The 24,809-nt window shown below is 48.1% G+C and overlaps 1 protein-coding gene across 1 annotated transcript; it reads right to left on the reverse strand.

The window, feature by feature from the left end:
* Window positions 1–4,033: 4,033 nt before the first annotated feature.
* PFAS (phosphoribosylformylglycinamidine synthase) lies at window positions 4,034–24,809 on the reverse strand. Its single transcript, XM_056533653.1, has 29 exons — window positions 24,676–24,809; window positions 21,633–21,768; window positions 16,058–16,193; window positions 15,871–15,976; window positions 15,232–15,418; window positions 14,984–15,089; window positions 14,748–14,888; window positions 14,529–14,653; window positions 14,323–14,451; window positions 14,101–14,232; window positions 12,848–12,976; window positions 12,667–12,740; window positions 12,428–12,584; window positions 12,270–12,331; window positions 12,025–12,186; window positions 11,789–11,899; window positions 10,281–10,412; window positions 9,971–10,201; window positions 9,642–9,822; window positions 9,484–9,567; window positions 9,247–9,402; window positions 7,969–8,088; window positions 7,749–7,894; window positions 7,126–7,336; window positions 6,952–7,043; window positions 6,639–6,753; window positions 5,084–5,236; window positions 4,859–5,011; window positions 4,034–4,641 (listed from the first exon to the last, which is right to left on the reverse strand). The coding sequence occupies exons 1-29, from the start codon at window positions 24,682–24,684 to the stop codon at window positions 4,322–4,324; spliced, it is 3,996 nt and encodes a 1,331-aa protein (XP_056389628.1). The 5' UTR covers window positions 24,685–24,809; the 3' UTR covers window positions 4,034–4,321.

Genomic DNA, 24,809 nt, shown 5'->3' on the forward strand with positions numbered 1-24,809 from the left:
CCCCCCCCCCCCGGTCACTATATACAATGTATCCAGAAAGTCTTCACCCCCAGGTCACTATATACAATGTATCCAGAAAGTCTTCACCCCCGATCACTATATACAATGTATCCAGAAAGTCTTCACCCCCCGGTCACTATATACAATGTATCCAGAAGGTCTTCACCCCCGATCACTATATACAATGTATCCAGAAAGTCTTCACCCCCGGTCACTGTATACAATGTATCCAGAAAGTCTTCACCCCCCCGGTCACTATATACAATGTATCCAGAAAGTCTTCACCCCCCGGTCACTATGTACAATGTATCCAGAAAGTCTTCACCCCCCGGTCACTATATACAATGTATCCAGAAAGTCTTCACCCCGGTCACTATATACAATGTATCCAGAAAGTCTTCACCCCGGTCACTATATACAATGTATCCAGAAAGTCTTCACCCCCCGGTCACTATATACAATGTATCCTGAAAGTCTTCACCCCCCGGTCACTATGTACAATGTATCCAGAAAGTCTTCACCCCCCGGTCACTATGTACAATGTGTCCAGAAAGTCTTCACCCCCCGGTCACTATATACAATGTGTGTTGCTCCTTGTGTTTCCATAATTCTGCCCTCAATCCCCCATAATAAATCACAGAATGTTACAAAGCTTTATTAATTTATTGAAAAGGAGAAACTAAAATCTTGCAGTATTCATACCCTTTACTATAACATGTGACATAAGTATTCATACCCTTTACTATAAAATGTGACAAGTATTTATACCCTGTACTGTAAAATGTGATATAAGTATTCATACCCTTTACTATAACATGTGACATAAATATTCATACCCTTTACTATAACATGTGACATAAGTATTCATACCCTTTACTATAACATGTGACATAAATATTCATACCCTTTACTATAAAATGTGACATAAGTATTCATACCCTTTACTATAAAATGTGACATAAGTATTCACACCCTTTACTTTGGACTTTAGTTAGAACTAGAAAGAGTCCTGCTCGTTCCTTCCTCTATGTAAGGCTGGGTCCACACTACGTTTTCTCCCATACGGGAGCGCATACGGCAGGGGGGAGCTAAAACCTCGCGCTCCCGTATGTGACCGTATGCGCTCCCGTATGCCATTCACTTCAATGAGCCGACCGGAGTGAAACGTTCGGTCCGGTCGGCTCATTTTTGCGCCGTATGCGCTTTTACAACCGGACCTAAAACTGTGGTCAACCACGGTTTTAGGTCCGGTTGTAAAAGCGCATACGGCGCAAAAATGAGCCGACCGGACCGAACGTTTCACTCCGGTCGGCTCATTGAAATGAATGACATACGGGAGCGCATACGGTCACATACAGGAGCGCAAGCTTTTAGCTCCCCCCTGCCGTATGCGCTCCCGTATGGGACAAAACGTAGTGTGAACCCAGCCTGAGACTGGTGTGCGTTTTTTCGCATATGCGAAACTTTGCATATGCTAATTTTCGCATATGCGAAATTTTCGTATATGCTAATTTTCGCATATGCACATTTTCGCATACGCGAAAATAAAACGAGAATATTACGAATATGCGAATATTCGCGAATATATGACGAATATTCGTCCATATATTCGCGAATTCGAATATGGCCTATGCCGCCCAACACTAATTGTATATAGTAACCGGGGGTGAAGACTTTCTGGATACATTGTATATAGTGATCGAGGGTGAAGACTTTCTGGATACATTGTATATAGTGACCGGGGGTGAAGACTTTCTGGATACATTGTATATAGTGAGTGGGGGGGGGGTGAAGACTTTCTGGATACATTGTATATAGTGAGTGGGGGGGTGAAGACTTTCTGGATACATTCTATTTAGCGATCGTGGGGGTGAAGACTTTCTGGATACATTGGGGGAGATTTAACAAAACCTGTGTAGAGGAAACGTTGCCCATAGTAACCTATCAGATCGCTTCTTTAACTTTTAAAAAAGCCTGTGTAAAAAAGGAAAGCTGCGATCTGATTGGTTGTTATGGGCCACTTTTCCTTTGCACAGGTTCTGATAAATCTCCCCCATTGGCCCCGATTTATAAGAGTGTTGTGTAGGTTTCTTTGTGGGTTTCCTACATTTTGCTTTTTTTACACCCGCTCTGATCTGTCGGGTTTTCCTCGGCTCAAATCCTCCACATTTTTTGTGGAAACCTTTGTAAGTATGTTGGGTTTTTGTGAAAATGTCGGGAACACGCCCCTTTCAGTGACCACACCCCCATTCCCCAACAACCATGTTGCTCTTTTTTGGGGTTTTCTTAGACTCTCTCCATTTTACTGTTTTTTTTCCAACTCTGGCACAAATTCTGGCGCACAACCCGACAAAACAGGTTTGGTTTGCAATAGTAAATCAGCGCCATTGTGTAAAATTTAACAAAGCAGCGCTGCCATCCAGTGGCTAAGAGAAGGAATTACAGCCATAATCTAGCACCTAGGAGGTGACCATTCTACACTTTAGTCACACATTTAACCCATTCATGAAAATGCCAATTTTTATTTTTGCAGGAACTGTCCAGAGCAGGAGAGATTTGCTCAGACTGAAAAGTACTACACAACTTCCTGTGGAGCTTACAGCAGCTGATAAGTACTGGAAAGATTAATATTTTTATACTGAAGCAAGTTACAAATCTACCGTATATACTCGAGTATAAGCCGACCCGAGTATAAGCCGAGACCCCTAATTTCAACCCAAAATCCCAGGAAGTTATTGACTTGAGTATAAGCCTAGGGTGGGAAATACATCATCCCCCCCTATCATCATCCAGACCCCCGTCATTAACATCCTCATCATCGCCTGTCATCATCCCACACCCCCCCTTCATCATCCTCTTGTCATCATCCCACACCCCCCCTTCATCATCCTCTTGTCATCATACCACCCCCCCCCTTCATCATACCACCCCCCCCCCCCTTCATCATCCTCTTGTCATCATCCCACCCCCCCCTTCATCATCCTCTTCTCATCATCCCATCCCACCCCCCCCCCCCTTTCATCATCCTCTTCTCATCATCCGCCCTCAGTGGTCTTCAACCTGCGGACCTCCAGAGGTTTCAAAACTACAACTCCCAGCAAGCCCGGGCAGCCATCGGCTGTCCGGGCTTGCTGGGAGTTGTAGTTTTGAAACCTCCGGAGGTCCGCAGGTTGAAGACCACTGCGGCCTTCGACATCATCCAGCCCCCTCTCACCCCCCTTTAGTTCTGTACAGTACTCACCTCCGCTCGGTGCTGGTCCGGTGCTGCAGGGCTGTCCGGAGAGGAGGTGGTCCGGTGGGATAGTAGTTCCGGGCTGCCATCTTCACCGGGGGCGCCTCTTCTCCGCGCTTCGGGCCCAGAATAGAGGCGTTGCCTTGACAATGACGCAGAAGTACGTTGGCAATGAACGCACCTCTGCGTCGTTGTCAAGGCAACGTGACTATTCTGAGGCCGGGCCCGAAGCGCTTAGAAGAGGCCTCCCCGGTGAAGATAGCAGCCCGGAACCACTATCCCACCTCCTCTCCGGACAGTCCTGCAGCACCGGACCAGCGCCGAGCGGAGGTGAGTACTGTACAGAACTAAAGGGGGGTGAGAGGGGGCTGGATGATGTCGAAGGCCGCAGTGGTCTTCAACCTGCGGACCTCCGGAGGTTTCAAAACTACAACTCCCAGCAAGCCCGGACAGCCGATGGCTGCCCGGGCTTGCTGGGAGTTGTAGTTTTGAAACCTCTGGAGGTCCGCAGGTTGAAGACCACTGCGGGTGGGGGAGTTCACTCGAGTATAAGCCGAGGGGGGTGTTTTCAGCACGAAAAATCGTGCTGAAAAACTCGGCTTATACTCGAGTATATATGGTATATAACTTTCTGGTACCAACTGATTAAAAAAAATATATATCCTCTGGAGAACCCCTTTAAATGGGACTTTGATCACTTTTTATAATTTTTCAGCAATTCTGAAGTTTTGTATTTTTTTTAGGTTTACACTATTCACTGTGCAGTTTAATGTTCTACAGTATTGTTTGTAATATTTCGTGTCACGTGATACCAGGATTGTTTACATTTCTTTATTTTAAAAAATAAGACAAAGGATTTTCATTTTTATTAAGGAAGTAATTTTTTATATATATTTTTAAACATTTTTTTTTTATTCGTTATTTTACACTTTTTAAGTCCCCATAGGGGACTATTCTAAGCAATCATTGTATTGCTTATACTGTACAGTACTGTGCTATAGTGTTGTACAGTGAATATGAAGCCAGCACTATCCTAATGTCATCCTAATTACATCCAGCCCGATCGATCGATAATCTACTATATCATTATCATGGTCGGGCAGCACCAGAGGTCAGACACCAGCGGTAACCGTTCTCAAAGAGCCTGATCCAGGGTGACGCCTCCAGGGTCCTCCAGTCCTCCGGCATCCAGGGCCACTGCCACTTCAGGACGCAGCGCTCCGGGTGCGGCATCATGGCCAGATGGCGTCCGTCCTCCGAGCACAGCCCGGCAATCCCAAGAGGAGAACCGTTCGGGTTCATGGGGTACTCCTCGGTGGGGAGGTTATGGTCGTCTACGTAGCGAAGAGGAGCCAGATGACGAGAGGTCACATGATCGCGAAGCTTCTCTGACCGGAATCTCATAAGACCTGGAAGATAATGAGGAACCAATAAGAAAAGGTCCTGGAGACGACTTCTGTATTATTAGTTCTGGGTGACAACCAAGACTAAAGGTGTGACCCTTCTGTCCAGGCTAAAAGACCACCTTGAGAAAAGGAGAAGTCTAGGAAAGTTGGGTATGATCCCTGCCCTTGTGTCAGCCCCGATGTTCACTCTTTCTTGTCAGGTCTCCTCACACACATTTACCTTCTCCATGTGCCACCCACACCCCGAGTGATGACCCGGCCATCCCCTGCAGCAGGACACACGGACTCTCTTCTATCTTCACAGTCACGAACCGAGACTCGAACCGGCCGGAGAGGTTGTGGCTCAGTAAGACTCCTTGTGAGGGGAGATCTCCTGCAGGATGGACGAGACATGAGACCAGGGAAGACGCAGAACGTTCTCACCTTAATTATCAGGGACACCTACCTGGAACTGCCGGACCATCAGCTCCTACCCAGCCTAGTAGTGCCATCAGCTGGCAGCCATTACAGATCCCAAGACTGAACGTATCTGACCGACAGCGAAATGACTCAAACTGGTCCCGGACACCAGTATTAAACTTCACAGACGCCGCCCAACCTACAACACAGAGAAAAAACCAAACAAATCGTCTATAGGAGCTCAGAACAGCAAGAAAATGTCATTAGTGTTGCTCGCGAATATTCGCAATTCGAATATTATTCGCGAATTCGCGAATTTCGCGAATATAGCGCTATATATTCGTAATTACGAATATTCAAATTTTTTTTTTTTTTTTTCTTCACAGTACACATCACAGTGATAATCCCTCTCTGCTTCCAGCTTGTGTGGTGTAAAGAAGGCTGTAATACTACTGTGTGAGACTGGCGTGCGAAAATTCGCATATGCGAACATTAGCATATGCTAATTTTCGCATATGCGAATTTACGCGTGTGTTAATTTTGTATATGCCGATATTCACTTATGTAAATTTTCGCATACGCGAATTTTCGCATATGCGAAAATAAAACAAGAATATAACGAATATGCGAATATTCGCGAATTTATGACGAATATTCGTCCATATATTCGCGAATATTCGCGAATTCGAATATGGCCTATGCCGCTCAACACTAAATGTCATATACAAGAATATATCTACTATAATACTGCTCCTATACACAAGAATATAACTACTATAATACTGCTCCTATATACAAGAATATAACTACTATAATACTGCCTCCTATATACAAGAATATAACTACTATAATACTGCTCCTATGTACAAGAATATAACTACTATAATACTGCTCCTATATACAAGAATATATCTACTATAATACTGCTCCTATATACAAGAATATATCTACTATAATACTGCCTCCTATATACAAGAATATAACTACTATTATACTGTCTCCTATATACAAGAATATAACTACTATAATACTGCTCCTATATACAAGAATATAACTACTATAATACTGCTCCTATATACAAGAATATAACTACTATAATACTGCTCCTATATACAAGAATATAACTACTATAATACTGTCTCCTATATACAAGAATATAACTACTATAATACTGCTCCTATATACAAGAATATATCTACTATAATACTGCTCCTATATACAAGAATATAACTACTATAATACTGCTCCTATATACAAGAATATAACTACTATAATACTGCTCCTATATACAAGAATATAACTACTATAATACTGCTCCTATATACAAGACTATAACTACTATAATACTGCTCCTATATACAAGAATATAACTACTATAATATTGCCCCTATATACAAGAATATAACTACTATAATACTGCTCCTATATACAAGAATATAACTACTATAATACTGCTCCTATATACAAGAATATAACTACTATAATACTGCCTCCTCTATACAAGAATATAACTACTATAATACCACTACACGTATACATGTATAATACCATTTATACTCCAAAGGGGGCAGTATATATTATATAATCCGCTGATCACTTGCCTTTCGCGGAGCCCAGAACATCTGCGTAGCTGAAGCCCCCAACAAATATCAGCCCCCTGAAGAGGTCCAGGGTGGTTCCTCCGGACAGGAGATCTTCCATGGTGACATCCCAGACCTGGAGAGAAGATCACAACCGTAAATCAACTTATCTCCACTGAAGCCATAACAGCTCCATGAGATCCCATGATGCATTGCTACACAGCGAAGTGGGAAGATCCCGCCATCTGAGTCCGTATCTGACTCCAGGTTTTGACGTGACCTAAATAGAAGTTATTCTAGTAAAGGATTTCTCGTATAAGGACGATGCTGTTACCTCAAACCCGACCATCATCAGCGCGGCCGCCATCTCCCGGTCACCATTACTGCCCTCTTCACGTACAACAGCTACACGAAACTGGGCGGAGCCTGTGAGGGTAATAAATATTGTGTTATACCTTCACCCTCTATCCCCCTCCTGTATAACTCTCACCGTCCGTCACTACTCTACCTCTCAGAGATGGCACAGGAGGCTTTTCTGAGGGGTTGAAGGTCAGTCTGTAGTTTGGCCCCTCCCTCTTACGGAGCCCCGCCTCCTCCTGGGACACACAGCTGGGGCTGGCCTGCAATCGCTCCAGCTGGAAACTCGTCTCCTCCCACAGAGCACGCAGCGCCGAAACCTCATCACACAGCACCTCCTCCTCATTGACACAAACCCTAACCTACAAAAATAAAAATGAATAAAAATACACCAGAAATGCAGAAAAAATAAAATAAAAAGATAGATACTAAAAATATATAAATCAAGACGATCCAGCGTAAAAGGTAAAAAAATGAATTGAAACATAAACAATACAATAGATGCTTTAAAAAAAAGGACTGACACGTTTCATTAAAGACACTAAAAAAATACTAAAAAGAAAGATACTATATAGAAAGACACAAATGTCTCAAAGAAGAAATGAACAAAAAGATATAAAAAAGCGATACAAAGATAAAAAAAATAAAAAAATGTAAATATGTATATATAATGATCCAAAACATCAAAACGAGCATCACTGGGGCTCTGGAGGTGCCCATGACAGTCCCTTTTACTAATTAAAATTCTTTACCCTCTCAGGTGATGAGACTTACCATAGAGCCTGGGCCCCTTCCCTGGGTACGTCCTATACGGTCACACCGGAGCCCTGATGCTCTATACTGGTCTATAACCCCATCAGATGAGGCTTCAGGGACTTCCAGGACGAGGCCCAACTCCTCCGAGAAGAGCAGATCCAGAGCTGAGGAAGAGAAGTGAGATGTGAAGATGTCAAGACATCACCGATCAGCAACGAAACGCTGCACAGGAACTCACCGCTGACATCCGGAGAGGAGAACGCCACATCCAGACCGCAGTTCCCAGCAAAGGCCATCTCCAGTAGACACGTGATGAGGCCGCCATCGCTCACGTCGTGACCGGCGCTCACCACACGCTCTATGAGAAAAGACAGAAAGTGTCTAGTGACCATAAGGAAGACCCTGAGAGACCCCAACGTGTTTCGGCGTGGGAGCCTTCCTCAGCTGTCTGCCTCAGGCAGACAGCTGAGGAAGGCTCCCACGCCGAAACAAGTCCTTGTGCTTGACATAAATCTTCACTGTGTATTACTGGAGAGTGCCGGGTATCATCTTTATTCCATTATTGCTTTGATTCACTCCCGCCTCGACTACTGTAACTTTTTACTAATAGGCCTTCCTTTCTCCAAACTCTCTCCTCTCCAGTCCATCCTTAATGCCACAGCCAGACTCATCTTCCTCTCCAGCCGCTACACTGACTCCTCCTCCCTGTGCCAGTCACTACACTGTTTACCAATTCAGTCCAGAATACAGTACAAAGTCTCCTCAGTCTCACACACAAAGCTCTCCACAATGCTGCACCTCCCTACATCTCCTCTCTCACCTCCGTCTACCATCCTACACGTTCTCTCCGATCTGCTAATGATCTCACACTAACATCTTCTATAATCCGAACTTCTCACTCCCGTCTCCAAGACTTCACTCGTGCTGCACCGGTTCTCTGGAATGCTATCCCTCAATCCCTCAGACTCAACAACAACATCCATAGTTTCAAACGTGGCCTAAAAACACATCTCTTCAGACAGGCCTACAACAGTCTCTAATTGGCCTCAACATATCCTCAATATATCCCCCAACATATCCCCACACCTATTGTTTGAATAGTTATTGTGTAATATTATGTCTGATACTTGTCTTTGTTTGTACCCCATAATTGTAGGTGCTGCGGAATCTGTAGGCGCTATATAAAATAAATAAATAAATATCTGTGGCTTTACCCTACCTTATGCACCCCCACAGATCCCACAGAAGTGGCGACATATCCCTATATTGAATCTTACTAAATGTAACGCAGCAGGACATGTATTATGCACAGTGTGGGGTATGCAAGGTTCTCGTTCCCTGAGAGCTAATAGGAAACCAGCAGAATTGAGAGCGCAGCTCTGTAGGCAGCTGAAGATGTGTGATGACCTACGTGGCACAGTTAGCCTATGATGGGTGGACACTTACTCCTGATCGGTGCGACAGATCTGAAGACGTAGAAACAATCAGTGATTCAGGGATAAAGCCTTCTTCTCACCTCTTATAAGCTGCTGAGTGACCCTGAAGCAGGCGACCAAGGTGTTGGGGTCCTCGAGGTCGGGGGACTGCTCTCCGAGCTGGGAATAGCACTGAGCCAGGGCGCTGCCCCCGAGACGATGCCTCCCGGGGCTGAGGGGCACATAGAGGAGGACGCCTGGAGATCAGACAGAAGGTGAGAGATTATATCATAATAACTATCTTCCCCTTCTTCCCACACAGCTCTACAGACACTTACCCTTCTGCCCCGGGTTCTTTAGGTCCGGGGTGACCGTCGCAGTGATATCAGGGCACACTGCGTACACAGAGACCACCAGAGATCCTAGAGAGCAGAGACAATATTAGACTGAAGGACAGGGACAGGAGCCTGGGGAGGACACTGGAGCTTCTGCTCACCTGGGGCCTTCACAGTCTCCTCTCCGACTCTAGCGGCCATGCTGAGCGAGTCCTTCCCTCCATCCACCGCAATACCGATCTGCGCCATGACGTCACACATGGCCACACAGGCGTCGTACAGTGCGGCACCTTCACCGGGAAGCTTGGCCGCCCACATCCAGTTACCACTGCACTTTACATCCTACCAAAAGATATGAGCGACTAAGGGGCTGAGGGACCTGAACACACAAGTCAGGAGGGGACTCAAAGGCTGCAAAGGGAGTCACATTACGGACCCCCACAGAAACGGGTAAAACCACCATCACATGGTCCACAAGACAGAGGATTACCTTCAAATCAGTGACTAGGGCAAACACCAGGTTGGTGAGAGCCTCGCCCACCGCCATGCGGGCCCCTGCCGCCGGATCCAGGAGGCCTTTGATTGGCTGCTCCCCAATAGCTGTAGCGCCACCTACAGTGTCTGTGTAGGACAGCGAGATAACCGCAACATCAGCCAGGGGTGTGTGAAGTGGCCCCACACACTGCTGCTGGGCCACAAGACCAGTGACCGATCGATCCACCTGCAGATGGAAGTTTTCAGGTTACTGTAGAAAAAATAAAGTCACCACTGGTCCGAACATGCACAGAGAATAAACCTACCTTGTTTGTTAGATATCGCTTGCTAGCCACAGACGGCAATCTCAGGACGCGCTCGAGTGCTTGGCGGATGCTGAGGTTTTCTGGGAGAGTTAATGATCGGAGATTGGGATTGACACGATTTAACGCAAACTCCTGTAAAGACATAGAAGACAAGGTAAGGAGAGCGGCATCAGAACCAAGACATCTGGAGATGTAAGACAAGGTAAGGAGAGGGGCAACAAAATCAAGATGTCTGGAGGTATAAGACAAGGTAAGGAGAGGGGCAACAAAACCAAGATGTCTGGAGATGTAAGACAAGGTAAGGAGAGCGGCCCCAGAACCAAGACATCTGGAGGTATAAGACAAGGTAAGGAGAGGGGCAACTAAACCAAGATGTCTGGAGATGTAAGACAAGGTAAGGAGAGCGGCATCCGAACCAAGACATCTGGAGGTGTAAGACAAGGTAAGGAGAGTGGCATCCGAACCAAGACATCTGGAGGTGTAAGACAAGGTAAGGAGAGGGGCAACTAAACCAAGATGTCTGGAGATGTAAGACAAGGTAAGGAGAGCGGCATCCGAACCAAGACATCTGGAGGTGTAAGACAAGGTAAGGAGAGTGGCATCCGAACCAAGACATCTGGAGGTGTAAGACAAGGTAAGGAGAGGGGCAACTAAACCAAGATGTCTGGAGATGTAAGACAAGGTAAGGAGAGCGGCATCAGAACCAAGACGTCTGGAGATGTAAGAAAAGGTAAGGAGAGGGGCAACTAAACCAAGATGTCTGGAGATGTAAGACAAGGTAAGGAGAGCGGCATCCGAACCAAGACGTCTGGAGGTGTAAGACAAGGTAAGGAGAGCGGCATCAGAACCAAGACATCTGGAGGTGTAAAGCAAGGTGAGGAGAGCGGCACCAGAACCAAGACATCTGGAGGTGTAAGACAAGGTAAGGAGAGCGGCATCCTAACCAAGACGTCTGGAGGTGTAAGATAAGGTAAGGAGAGCGGCATCAGAACCAAGACATCTGGAGGTGTAAGACAAGGTAAGGAGAGCGGCATCAGAACCAAGACATCTGGAGGTGTAAGACAAGGTAAGGAGAGCGGCATCAGAACCAAGACGTCTGGAGGTGTAAGGCAAGGTAAGGAGAGTGGCATCAGAACCAAGACATCTGGAGGTGTAAGACAAGGTAAGGAGAGCGGCATCAGAACCAAGACGTCTGGAGGTGTAAGGCAAGGTAAGGAGAGCGGCATCAGAACCAAGACATCTGGAGGTGTAAGACAAGGTAAGGAGAGCGGCATCAGAACCAAGACGTCTGGAGGTGTAAGGCAAGGTAAGGAGAGCGGCATCAGAACCAAGACATCTGGAGGTGTAAGACAAGGAAAGGAGAGCGGCATCAGATCCAAGACGTCTGGAGGTGTAAGGCAAGGTAAGGAGAGCGGCAACAGAACCAATATGTCTGGAGATTTAAGACAAGGTAAGGAGAGTGATATAACAGACATCTAGAGGGGCTGCACCAGGATCATGTTCTATACCTTACGAGGCATCTTCCCCAGGACCCACTCCAGCTCCAGGTCCACCGGGACACTATTCCGGTCACTGTGATCAGGAGCAGGATCGCTCTCACTGCCATTCACCAACACAATCTACAGGGAAAAAGCAGATAAGAATTGACAACCTCCTACAATACAAACCCAAAAGGTAACGGGAAAAGAAAATCCCCCCGTAAGGCTAGGGGGGACATGGGGGAAATTAACCTGTTGGTTCTTACCCTGCCGTCTCCTGTGATCCTGCCCACAAAGTCCACTGGAGACCTCTCTCTACGACACACCGAGTGCAGGAAGGCCACATCTTCTGGACGGACGAGCAGAGCATTGGATTCCTGGTACTCAGCCCCCCAGATCTCCAGGACACTCAAAGTGGGGTCTCCTAACTGGAGAAGATAGAAGATGACTCAGGGAAATGTAAGAGCCGAGGATTGGATCCAGTAGATAGAGAGATATAAGGTCCTCCTACCTGGAAGTTCTTTGTATAGATGACGGCACCTTGAGGCTCGCTCAGCTCCTTCAGTACATTACCTACAGGGTACAAGTATATAGAGTATATAGTATATAGAGTCAAGACTGAGGTAAAGATCTGCAGATTTCCAGGGGAAGACAAGGAAGTCATCTCACCGTTCCCACCAGCCCCCTGGTCGTGGATACTACAGATGGGGTTCTGGGCCCCTCTCTCCACACAGGCGCGGACGGTACGGTTCATCTTCTGCTCCATCTCCGCATCTCCTCGCTGTACAGCTCCAAAGTCAAGTTCACTAGCATTGTCCCCCTGGACCTGTAAGACCCCCAGGAACTAAGTGACCATCCGATACAAGTGATATAATTACAAGCCAACACATTTCCTTAGTGACACTCACTTGTATAGAAGAAGCAGCACCTCCCCCCACACCAATCCTATAGACGGGCCCCCCGATCTTCACAACGTGCATCCCTGAGGGGAAGAAACAACAAGATCTACACATCTACCACAAACCTATTACTTCATCTCTGACAAAGTTCCTAAATCTTATCCGCAGGACATCGCACAGGAGCCCTTACCAGCTTCCGGTGCGTCTTTGGTGCGGTGAAGATCTTCCATGGCGCCAATGCCTCCGCTGAACATGATCGGCTTCACCCACTCTCTTCTCTCCCCCGAGGGCAGACGAAGGCCGAAGGATCGAGCGAATCCTGTCAGAGAGCATCAATATGATATCTACAGCACTCGGAGGTGGTGGGTCCTCATCTAAGTTCCCATCTAGGCTCCCAATCTTCCTTCTAACATCAAATTAGACAACTAGGCACTCCGCTATATTGAGAGCAACGCATTTATTGGCGCAAGCAATCCAAACGAAAGGGGACGTTTTGGTCACAGTGTACCTTCTCGGACCGGATTGCTGCGGAAGCAATGTGTAGAGAAACGGCTTAAGACGGTCCTAAACCGTGTATAGGGATAATTGGAATTGTGACCTTTAGGTCGCAATTCCACTTATCCCTATACATGGTTTAGGACAGCCACATGCTATAGGTCGCAATTCCACTAATCCCTATATACGGTTTAGGACAGTCTCGTGATCTAGGTCGCAATTCCACTCATCCCTATACATGGTTTAGGACAGTCTCAAGCTATAGATGGCAATTCCTCTTATCCCTATATATGGTTTAGGACCACCTCAAGCTATAGGTCCCAATTCCACTTATCCCTATACACAGTTTGGGACCGTCTCAAGCTATAGATCCCAATTCCACTTATCCCTATATATGGTTTATGACCGTCTCAAGCTATAGGTCGCAATTCCACTTATCCCTATACACGGTTTAGAACTGTCTCAAGCTATAGTTCCCAATTCCACTTATCCCTATATACGGTTTAGGACCGTCTCAAGCTATAGATCCCAATTCCACTTATCCCTATATACGGTTTAGGACAGTCTCAAGCTATATATCCCAATTCCACTTATCCCTATACACAGTTTAGGACCGTCTTAAGCTATTTCTCTACACATTGCCCACGCAGCAATCTGGTCCGAGAAGGTCCGCTGTGACTGAAGCGCCCCCTTTTGTTTGGATTGCTTGCTCCAATAAATGCGTTGCTTTCCCTATAGCGGAGTGCCTAATTTAATGATTTTATGACCCTATAGAGATGTTATCAGTCACTACGAGCCCTCAGCAACTACAAGGAGAGAACATCACATGATCCACCAAACCGGAGAACGCCATTTCCTTCATTCTTTCTTTCTAAATTGACCCCAATGGCTGCAAATCGTGAAAATCCGAGATTGGGAGGAAGGAAATGATCATCATGGCCTCCTCACCTGCCAGTACCGGCTCTCCAAACTTATTGCCGTAATCTGAGGCTCCATTACTGGCTTCAATGGCGATTTCCAGAGGCCGAGCAAACTGGACTGGATATTGGTAGGAGGCGTCTTCCCATGGAAGAGAATATCCTGCAGGGAGAAGGAGGAGACATGAGGTGTGTAGGACATGGAGAACAGAAGAGACCTGAAGAAGAGACCAGTCCGCCATCACCTGCTTACCTGGGATGTGCAGATTGCCAAAGCAGTAACCCGCAGTGCCCGCTATAACGTGGGCCCCCTTCCCTGTGCTCTGTACATCACGGATACGACCTCCAGTGCCGGTGGTGGCGCCACTAAATGGAGCTACTCCTATAAGAGAAGGTCAGACATTATAAGAAGGATCAGCCATGATACACAGTGCAGAAAGCTCCGGAGCTCTGTGTCACCTGTAGGGAAGTTATGGGTCTCGGCAGTAAAGATGAGGTGACGGGTGGAGCCCGTCTGCCTGTAGGGGCCCGGGCGTGAGGGATCGGTGGGGATCAGGCTGGTCACTTCCTTTCCTTGGATAGCACTGGAGAGATGAAGACAACATTGAGGATGGTCAGTTAGTCAGACTCCTCATCGGGCCCCCGCACTGACCTACTGTTGGGCTCCTGGACACTGACCTACTGTTGTCACAGAATTTGATGACGTTGTTCTGGTTGCTGGTCTCCTGGGTCTTCATGATGAGGTCGAACAGCGAGTGCGACTTCTCCTGCCCGTCTACCAGGAGCCTGCCCTTAAAGAACCAGTGGCGGGAGTGTTCACTGCAAGATGGAGGGGGGGGGGGGGGGGGGGGGGGGTCAGTACACCAGAGGGGTCTCTATAAGAGACAGTCACATCCAGAGGCTGAGACACTGACCTGTTAGATTGAGCCAAGTCAAAGCACTCCACGCTGCTTGGGTTACGGCCAACGCGCTGGAAGAGGGCGGTGTAATAGTCCAGGTCCCAGGAGTCGAAGGCAAGACCTGGGAAAGAGAATGGAGACCATGGACGCCCTCAGCTACATCAGGTTCATTTTACTCTAATCCAGTGTTTCCCAACCACTGTGCCTCCAGCTGTTGTAAAACTACAATTCCCAGCATGCCCGGACAGCCGAATCCTACATACCCAGCTCGGTGTTTGCCGCTTCTAGCGCCGGTCTCCCCAGTCCTATCACGTCCACCTCATACACCGACTCCGGCCGCACTGAGATCTCAAAGCTTCTTACGGGCTCCAGATAGACGCACTCCGTCATCCGATCGTACAGAGAAGACACCAGCCTCTGCTTCTCGCTCTCCTCCACTTCTCCTTGAAACTGAAGGGTTAAATAGATAATTAGTAGCCAATTAACAATCGCTGACCAACAGGACACCACTGGACACTACAGACCAGTAAGATCCCTCCAGACCCTCACAATATCAACCCCTGACCAACATGGCACCACTGGACACTACAGACCAGTACAATCCCACCACAGACCCTCACAATATCAACCCCTGACCAACATGGCACCACTGGACACTACAGACCAGTACAATCCCACCAGACCCTCACAATATCAACCTCTGACCAACATGGCACCACCATGGGACACTACAGACCAGTACAATCCCACCAGACCCTCACAATATCAACCCCTGACCAACATGACACCAGCACAGGACACTACAGACCAGTAAGATCCCACCAGGCCCTCACAATATCAATCCCTGACCAACAGAGGACGCTGCAGACCAGGACATATCTGGATCAGACATGACTCTTCACCTTCATCAGATATCGCTTAGAACATTCAATGCGGTTGACGTTGGTCAGTCCAATAGAGCGACAGATTGACACGGCATTGGTAGAAGACGCTGTAGAGAAATTCAACCTATAAGAAAGGGAACAGTCAGTAGGAAGTTGTTACCAAGTCATGGGGCTGGATAAGGTGTCTGTCCGCCCTCCCACTTACCTGGGTCCTACCTCCACCAGCAGGTCCAATGGTTCAGGGTGAAGAAAAGTCGTGTCTGAGATGCTCTGGGGATCAAAAGGGCAACTAAAGAGCCAGCGCAGGACATCCACCTGCTCAGAGGTGGGTGGAGAGTCACCTGTAGGGGGCACAAGGTAGAAATTACCAATTACTTATTGGGACCTGATGTGCGTAGGATTGGGCCCCTTTCATCCGTTAAAAGATCCGTTATAAATGTCTGTTAGAAAAGCTTTAAAAACGGATGTTAAACGTCCGTTGCAAAATCCCATTCAAGTTTGTGGGATTTTTTGATTATCCGTTATGACCGGTTATAGCCCGTCATGAATAACGACGTTAGTTGCGACGGAAGAAAAACCGGCACATGCACAAATTTTTCTTCCGTCACAAGAAACGGGTAAATTAATGGGCCGTTATTTTTAACATTGAAGTCTGAGGCAAACGGATGAGCCTGTATGTCATCTGTTTGCATCTGGTTTATAATACCCGTTATTACTTCTGAGGTCAGACGAGGTGACATCAGCAGACTCCTGCAGTGCTGAGGGACTACTACTACTCCCATCATGGAACAGACTAGTTTCCATGATGAGAGTAGTAGTTCCCTGGCTGTGGGAGTCTGCCGGTGGCTGGGGAGGCTACATTAGTGTTTGTAATACAACCCCCATCATTGTTGTGGTGTATCTAATACCACGTACGTCAGGTCATATCTAATCCCCACAAATGTTGGAGTGTATCTAATCCCACAGACATTAGGTCACATCTAAGGCTCCTTTCACACTATGAGTATTCACTACTATTACTGCCATCATGGAACAGACTTGTTTCCATGATTGAAGTAGTAGTTCCCCGGCTGTGGGAGTCTGTCGGTGGCTGGGGAGGCTACATTAATGTTTTTACTACTACCCCCATCATACAACAGACTGTTTCATGATGGGGATTGTAGTACAGGGGCTGAGGGATTGATCTCACCGGGTCTCACTTCTGAGACCCCATGCGATCAGAAGTTATTAAACAGGGGAGCGGGCAGCATGGTCCACAACCCTGTGGTGTACAATGTATATTACTTTCATTTTTTAATTCCCCGCCGGGAGCCCTGAATGGCCGGTACTGAGGAGCCATTCAGGGCTCCCGGCGGGGTTTTCAAATAGAAGCACTGCAGTGAGGAAAGATATATAGAATCGCTGGGGGGGGGACGACGGATATATATCTGGCCCCCACAGCGCTTCTATATATCTTGCCCCCGCAGTACATTTAGATATGTTCCCCCCGCAGCGCATTTATATATGTTCCCCCCGCAGCGCATTTATATATGTTCCCCCCGCAGCGCATTTATATATGTTCCCCCCGCAGCGCTATCATAAGCCCCTGGCAGCGCTATAAATGAAAAGTATTCTACAGCAGCGCATCTGGGCGGCGCGATGTGCTCCTGAAAGAATACTTGTCATTCATAGCACTGCAGCAGTACCTGTATATAGATGCGCTGCTGGGGTCAGACATATATCCATATGTCTGGCCCCCCACAGTGCTTCTAAAATCATATGCCTCCACAGCTCTATGAATGAAAAGTATTCTACAGCAGCACATCGCGCCGGCCAGATGCGCTGCTGTAGAATAGTTTTCATTCATAGCGCTGTCGGGGGGGGGACATATATAAATGCGCTGCGGGGGGGGGGGGGGCGTATATAAATGCGCTGCGGGGGGGGGGGGGAACGGAACATATATAGAAGCAATGTGGGGGCCAGATATATACCCGTCCCCCCAGCGATTATATATATATATATCTTTCCCCACCTTAGCGCTTCTATTTGAAAACCCCGCCGGGAGCCCTGAATGGCTCCTAAGTACCGGCCATTCAGGGTTCCCAGCAGGGAATTAAAAAATTTAAGTAAATACATCGTACATCGCAGGGGAGTGGACCATGCCGCCTGCTCCCCCTTCGAATCGCATGGGGTCTCAGAAGTGAGACCCGGTGCGATCAATCCCTCAGCTCCTGTACTAGTAAAAACACTAATGTAGCCTCCCCAGCCAGCGGCAGACTCCCACAGCCGGGGAACTACTACTCCAATCATGGAAACAAGTCTGTTCCATAATGGCAGTAGTAGTAGTGAATACTCATAGTGTGAAAGGAGCCTTAGATGTGACCTAATGTCTGTGGGATTAGATATAACCTGACGTACATGGTATTAGATACACCACAACAACATCTGTAGGGATTAGATACACCACAACAACATCTGTAGGGATTAGATACACCACAACAACATCTGTAGGGATTAGATACACCACAACAACATCTGTAGGGATTAGATACACCACAACAACATCTGTAGGGATTAGATACACCACAACAACATCTGTAGGGATTAGATACACCACAACAACATCTGTAGGGATTAGATACACCACAACAACATCTGTAGGGATTAGATACGGCCCAGAACATGTTTCTAACGCTCCTGTTTATTACTTGGAAACACAAAAGTTCCCAGAGAGGAATCATCATCAAGCAAACAATGTCAAGGACCCAGCAGAGATAACACAGGAGACAGAGCCGAGAGGAGGGGCAGGGCGGCCATGACACTTCTGTGGAGCAGCAAGAAAAGTAAGTGAACCCCATGACATTCCATTCACCTCTAATACAAGGACTCAGATTTCTCAATCTGCATGAAAACCAGAATGTCCAGTGTTTTCTATAGTAACCAATCACAGCTCAGCTTTTAATTTACCTGAGCTTATTAGGATATGAAAGCTGAGCTGTGATTGGTTGCTATGGGAAAGCTGAGCTGTGATTGGTTGCTATGGGAAACAAAAGAGAATCTTCCTATAAGGCGCGGCGATAAATCTCCACCCAATGTAACTAAAAACGTTATATCGTTCATGACCTTTTGTGGTGTCCCAGCACCGGAGGCTGTCTCGGGCCTTTGGACTGTCTCAGGCAGCTCGCACAGCGTGTTAGGCCCACACAAGTTCCACAGTAATAATGTTTATAACATCAAGTAATACATTTTTATAAATTAATTTTGTAGTTTATGTGTATATAAGTTGTAATAAGTGTACTGTGCCTTTAATATGTGAGCAGTGAACCCCCCCCATGACCCTGCCAGCCAATGAGACCCCAAAAGTCTCCCCTGTATAGTGAGGTACAGGGGAGGAGTTAGTCAGTCTGTGTGTCGTGTGCTCCGAGTAGAGGCTCAGGTGTGCTGTGTGTCGTGTGCTCCGAGTAGAGGCTCAGGTGTGCTGTGTGTCGTGTGCTCCGAGTAGAGGCTCAGGTGTGCTGTGTGTCGTGTGCTCCGAGTAGAGGCTCAGGTGTGCTGTGTGTCGTGTGCTCCGAGTAGAGGCTCAGGTGTGCTGTGTGTCGTGTGCTCCGAGTAGAGGCTCAGGTGTGCTGTGTGTCGTGTGCTCCGAGTAGAGGCTCAGGTGTGCTGTGTGTCGTGTGCTCCGAGTAGAGGCTCAGGTGTGCTGTGTGTCGTGTGCTCCGAGTAGAGGCTCAGGTGTGCTGTGTGTCGTGTGCTCCGAGTAGAGGCTCAGGTGTGCTGTGTGTCGTGTGCTCCGAGTAGAGGCTCAGGTGTGCTGTGTGTCGTGTGCTCCGAGTAGAGGCTCAGGTGTGCTGTGTGTCGTGTGCTCCGAGTAGAGGCTCAGGTGTGCTGTGTGTCGTGTGCTCCGAGTAGAGGCTCAGGTGTGCTGTGTGTCGTGTGCTCCGAGTAGAGGCTCAGGTGTGCTGTGTGTCGTGTGCTCCGAGTAGAGGCTCAGGTGTGCTGTGTGTCGTGTGCTCCGAGTAGAGGCTCAGGTGTGCTGTGTGTCGTGTGCTCCGAGTAGAGGCTCAGGTGTGCTGTGTGTCGTGTGCTCCGAGTAGAGGCTCAGGTGTGCTGTGTGCTCCGAGTAGAGGCTCAGGTGTGCTGTGTGTCGTGTGCTCCGAGTAGAGGCTCAGGTGTGCTGTGTGTCGTGTGCTCTGGAATGACCCTAACAACCAGAATCTAAAGTACAGGCTGCAGAATCTAAAGTACAGGCTGCAATTCCGTCCAGTGAAAGCACCACAAGTCCCAGAATGGCAACAGGGCTCACAAGGGGTATGCTGCACTCTCACACCAAGGCCAGCTGTCTGTGTGTTACCATCTGCACAAGCTCAGTAAAGACAGTTATCCGTAACCTGACATTGGTGTGTTTATTCGCCCATTGTGCCTTGCCGAGGAGAAGCTGCATCCAACCTCGGACCGTGTATAGGATAACAGTTCCCTGGCTTCACAAAGTGATCAGGTAAGTCTACTAACACCCAGTGGCTGCCACACTTTACTAAGTGCAATCTGAGTAAATATCCACAGGGCAGGGAGAAAAATAAGTTAAACCCTGTTACTGACTTCTAAGAGAGCTAATTGGTAATATTTCTAGAGGTGAGATGGTAGTCTGGGCACAGCGGATTCACCTGCAAGAGGTAACAGAAGGCGCTACAGACTGGATAACCTCTGTGTGTGTGTGGAGGAACACAGACCATGGATGTGGAAGACGCCACGAGGGACGCTGCTGCTGCCGACAAGATGGAAACATGGCGGCCCATTTCAACCTTTCCTGATGACCCCTGGATTTTCCACAAAGCTTCTGGGAAAATGTTCTATAGGCAGATGAGTCAGGAAACTAGTACAACACCATGGAAGAAAGGGAACCCTGTACACAGAACCAAAACTTCATTAGAGCTGAACAGTGTGGGGGAGGGGCATCATGGATCGGGGCCACTCTGCTGTCTCAGGGCTGGAACGTCTTGTGACCATTAATAATAGATTGTTCCCATCTTGTTTACACCTGAAGGAAGATCTACAGATCATATCACATTAAAGAGTTCACTAGTTCTCCCTGCACTGTGGAGGTTTACTCAAAGAAAGTGTCTGTGTTATTAGATTAGTAACATTGGGGGAGATTTATCAAAACTTGTGTAGATGAAGAGCGGCGCTGATTATTTGATATAGGCAACTGCACCACTTCATCTAAACAGGTTTTTATAAATATCCCCCATTGTGTCTATAATTGGGACTTACAGAACAATTAGAACACATTGTATCAGAAATCACATCTGGTTCTATATAACATGTGGTCCATACAGGACCTCAGATCTCTCCTCTATATAACATGTGGTCCATACAGGACCTCAGATCTCTCCTCTATATAACATGTGGTCCATACAGGACCTCAGATCTCGCCTCTATATGACATGTGGACCATACAGGACCTCAGATCTCTCCTATATATAACATGTGGTCCATACAGGACCTCAGATCTCTCCTATATATAACATGTGGTCCATACAGGACCTCAGATCTCTCCTCTACATAACATGTGGTCCATACAGGACCTCAGATCTCTCCTCTATATAACATGTGGTCCATACAGGACCTCAGATCTCTCCTATATATAACATGTGGTCCATACAGGACCTCAGATCTCTCCTCTATATGACATGTGGACCATACAGGACCTCAGATCTCTCCTATATATAACATGTGGTCCATACAGGACCTCAGATCTCTCCTATATATATAGCATGTGGTCCATACAGGACCTCAGATCTCACCCGTCCAGTTGACGTTGTAGCACAGCTCCCTCTGCACGGTCCGGATGTTCTGGGCCCCAGACAGGCGCAGGGAATCATCAGACGCCTGGAAGGAGCAATAAAAGTGTATAACCACCATCTTTACCGCTCTAGGAACCTGTGGGGGGGGAAGAGAGGAGATATAGTCAGATACAATGTATCTAAACCTTTCATGAGAGCTACAGTATCAAAGATTGACAGGTTAGCAATAAAACCCTGTGTCCACATACAGATGGATCAGATACAACAATATCACATTGAGAACTCCTCCCAGCCAGCACCAGGACTGCGAGGGGACACCCCCAGGACTCCTCCCAGCCAGCGCCAGGACTGCGAGGGGACACCCCCAGGACTCCTCCATGGCAGCGCCAGGACTGCGAGGGGACACCCCCAGGACTCCTCCATGGCAGCGCCAGGACTGCGAGGGGACAGCCCCAGGACTCCTCCATGGCAGCGCCAGGACTGCGAGGGGACACTCCCAGGACTCCTCCATGGCAGTGCCAGGACTGCGAGGGGACACCCCCCAGGACTCCTCCATGGCAGCGCCAGGACTGCGAGGGGACACCCCCCAGGACTCCTCCATGGCAGCGCCAGGACTGCGAGGGGACACCCCCCAGGACTCCTCCATGGCAGCGCCAGGACTGCGAGGGGACACCCCCAGGACTCCTCCATGGCAGCGCCAGGACTGCGAGGGGACACCCCCAGGACTCCTCCATGGCAGCGCCAGGACTGCGAGGGGACATCCCCAGGAATCCTCCATGGCAGCGCCAGGACTGCGGGGGCCGCCCTTGAAACACATCCTTCTTGTATAACACTATGGTGGTGGGTGCAGGTAGTAGATTTGGCCTGACTGCGAAGGGTAACCAGGGACAGAGGGTCTACAGCTGCAGCTCTGGATGTGACTGGAGTAGAGGTGAGGAAAGGGCCTGTGTGAACATTACAGAAAATAAACCTCCAGCTGTAGAGTGCAAGCTCCTGTGTACAAGACTGGACCACAGCAAACTGCTGCACTATAACCTCAGCATGTCGGTGCAATGTATCGGTAACCCCCACCATCCTCAGCATGTCAGTACAATGTATCAGTAACCCCCACCATCCTCAGCATGTCAGTACAATGTATCAGTAACCCCCACCATCCTCAGCATGTCAGTACAATGTATCAGTAACCCCCACCATCCTCAGCATGTCAGTACAATGTATCAGTAACCCCCACCATCCTCAGCATGTCAGTACAATGTGTCGGTAACCCCCACCATCCTCAGCATGTCAGTACAATGTATCAGTAACCCCCCACCATCCTCAGCATGTCAGTACAATGTATCAGTAACCCCCACCATCCTCAGCATGTCGGTACAATGTATCAGTAACCCCCCACCATCCTCAGCATGTCAGTACAATGTATCAGTAACCCCCACCATCCTCAGCATGTCGGTACAATGTATCAGTAACCCCCACCATCCTCACCATGTCAGTACAATGTGTCGGTAACCCCCCACCATCCTCAGCATGTCAGTACAATGTATCAGTAACCCCCACCATCCTCAGCATGTCGGTACAATGTATCAGTAACCCCCCACCATCCTCAGCATGTCAGTACAATGTATCAGTAACCCCCACCATCCTCAGCATGTCAGTACAATGTGTCGGTAACCCCCCACCATCCTCAGCATGTCAGTACAATGTGTCGGTAACCCCCCACCATCCTCAGCATGTCAGTACAATGTATCAGTAACCCCCACCATCCTCAGCATGTCAGTACAATGTATCAGTAACCCCCACCATCCTCAGCATGTCAGTACAATGTATCAGTAACCCCCCACCATCCTCAGCATGTCAGTACAATGTATCAGTAACCCCCACCATCCTCACCATGTCGGTACAATGTATCAGTAACCCCCCAGCATGTCAGTACAATGTATCAGTAACCCCCACCATCCTCAGCATGTCAGTACAATGTATCAGTAACCCCCACCATCCTCACCATGTCAGTACAATGTGTCGGTAACCCCCCACCATCCTCAGCATGTCAGTACAATGTATCAGTAACCCCCACCATCCTCAGCATGTCAGTACAATGTATCAGTAACCCCCACCATCCTCAGCATGTCAGTACAATGTGTCGGTAACCCCCACCATCCTCAGCATGTCAGTACAATGTATCAGTAACCCCCACCATCCTCACCATGTCAGTACAATGTATCAGTAACCCTCACCATCCTCAGCATGTCAGTACAATGTATCAGTAACCCCCACCATCCTCAGCATGTCGGTACAATGTATCAGTAACCCCCCACCATCCTCAGCATGTCGGTACAATGTATCAGTAACCCCCCACCATCCTCAGCATGTCAGTACAATGTGTCGGTAACCCCCCACCATCCTCAGCATGTCGGTACAATGTATCAGTAACCCCCACCATCCTCACCATGTCAGTACAATGTGTCGGTAACCCCCCACCATCCTCAGCATGTCGGTACAATGTATCAGTAACCCCCACCATCCTCACCATGTCAGTACAATGTGTCGGTAACCCCCCACCATCCTCAGCATGTCAGTACAATGTGTCGGTAACCCCCCACCATCCTCAGCATGTCGGTACAATGTATCAGTAACCCCCACCATCCTCAGCATGTCAGTACAATGTATCAGTAACCCCCACCATCCTCAGCATGTCAGTACAATGTGTTGGTAACCCCCACCATCCTCAGCATGTCGGTACAATGTATCAGTAACCCCCACCATCCTCAGCATGTCAGTACAATGTGTCGGTAACCCCCACCATCCTCAGCATGTCAGTACAATGTGTCGGTAACCCTCACCATCCTCAGCATGTCAGTACAATGTATCAGTAACCCTCACCATCCTCAGCATGTCGGTACAATGTATCAGTAACCCCCCACCATCCTCAGCATGTCGGTACAATGTATCAGTAACCCCCACCATCCTCAGCATGTCGGTACAATGTATCAGTAACCCCCACCATCCTCACCATGTCAGTACAATGTGTCGGTACGTGATCACTCACCTGAACCATGTGCTGCACAGGGGAAACACACAGAAGGGATGAGGGTTATGGGAGGAGGATGAGGGTTATGGGAGGAGCGGGAGGAGGATGAGGGTTGTGGGAGGAGAGGGAGGAGGATCAGACATTGAGCTCAG

Source organism: Hyla sarda, chromosome 8, assembly GCF_029499605.1.
Source record: "Hyla sarda isolate aHylSar1 chromosome 8, aHylSar1.hap1, whole genome shotgun sequence".
Lineage (NCBI taxonomy): Eukaryota > Metazoa > Chordata > Amphibia > Anura > Hylidae > Hyla > Hyla sarda.

Bases quoted from the DNA above. Each gene is read 5' to 3' on its own strand.
- PFAS (XM_056533653.1), bottom strand. The intron at 15,977-16,057 runs GTAAGTGGGAGG...CCTTTCTTATAG, and splicing joins CTGGTGGAGGTAGGACCCAG to GTTGAATTTCTCTACAGCGT. The intron at 12,741-12,847 runs GTAAGGGCTCCT...TCTTCCCCTCAG, and splicing joins CAAAGACGCACCGGAAGCTG to GGATGCACGTTGTGAAGATC.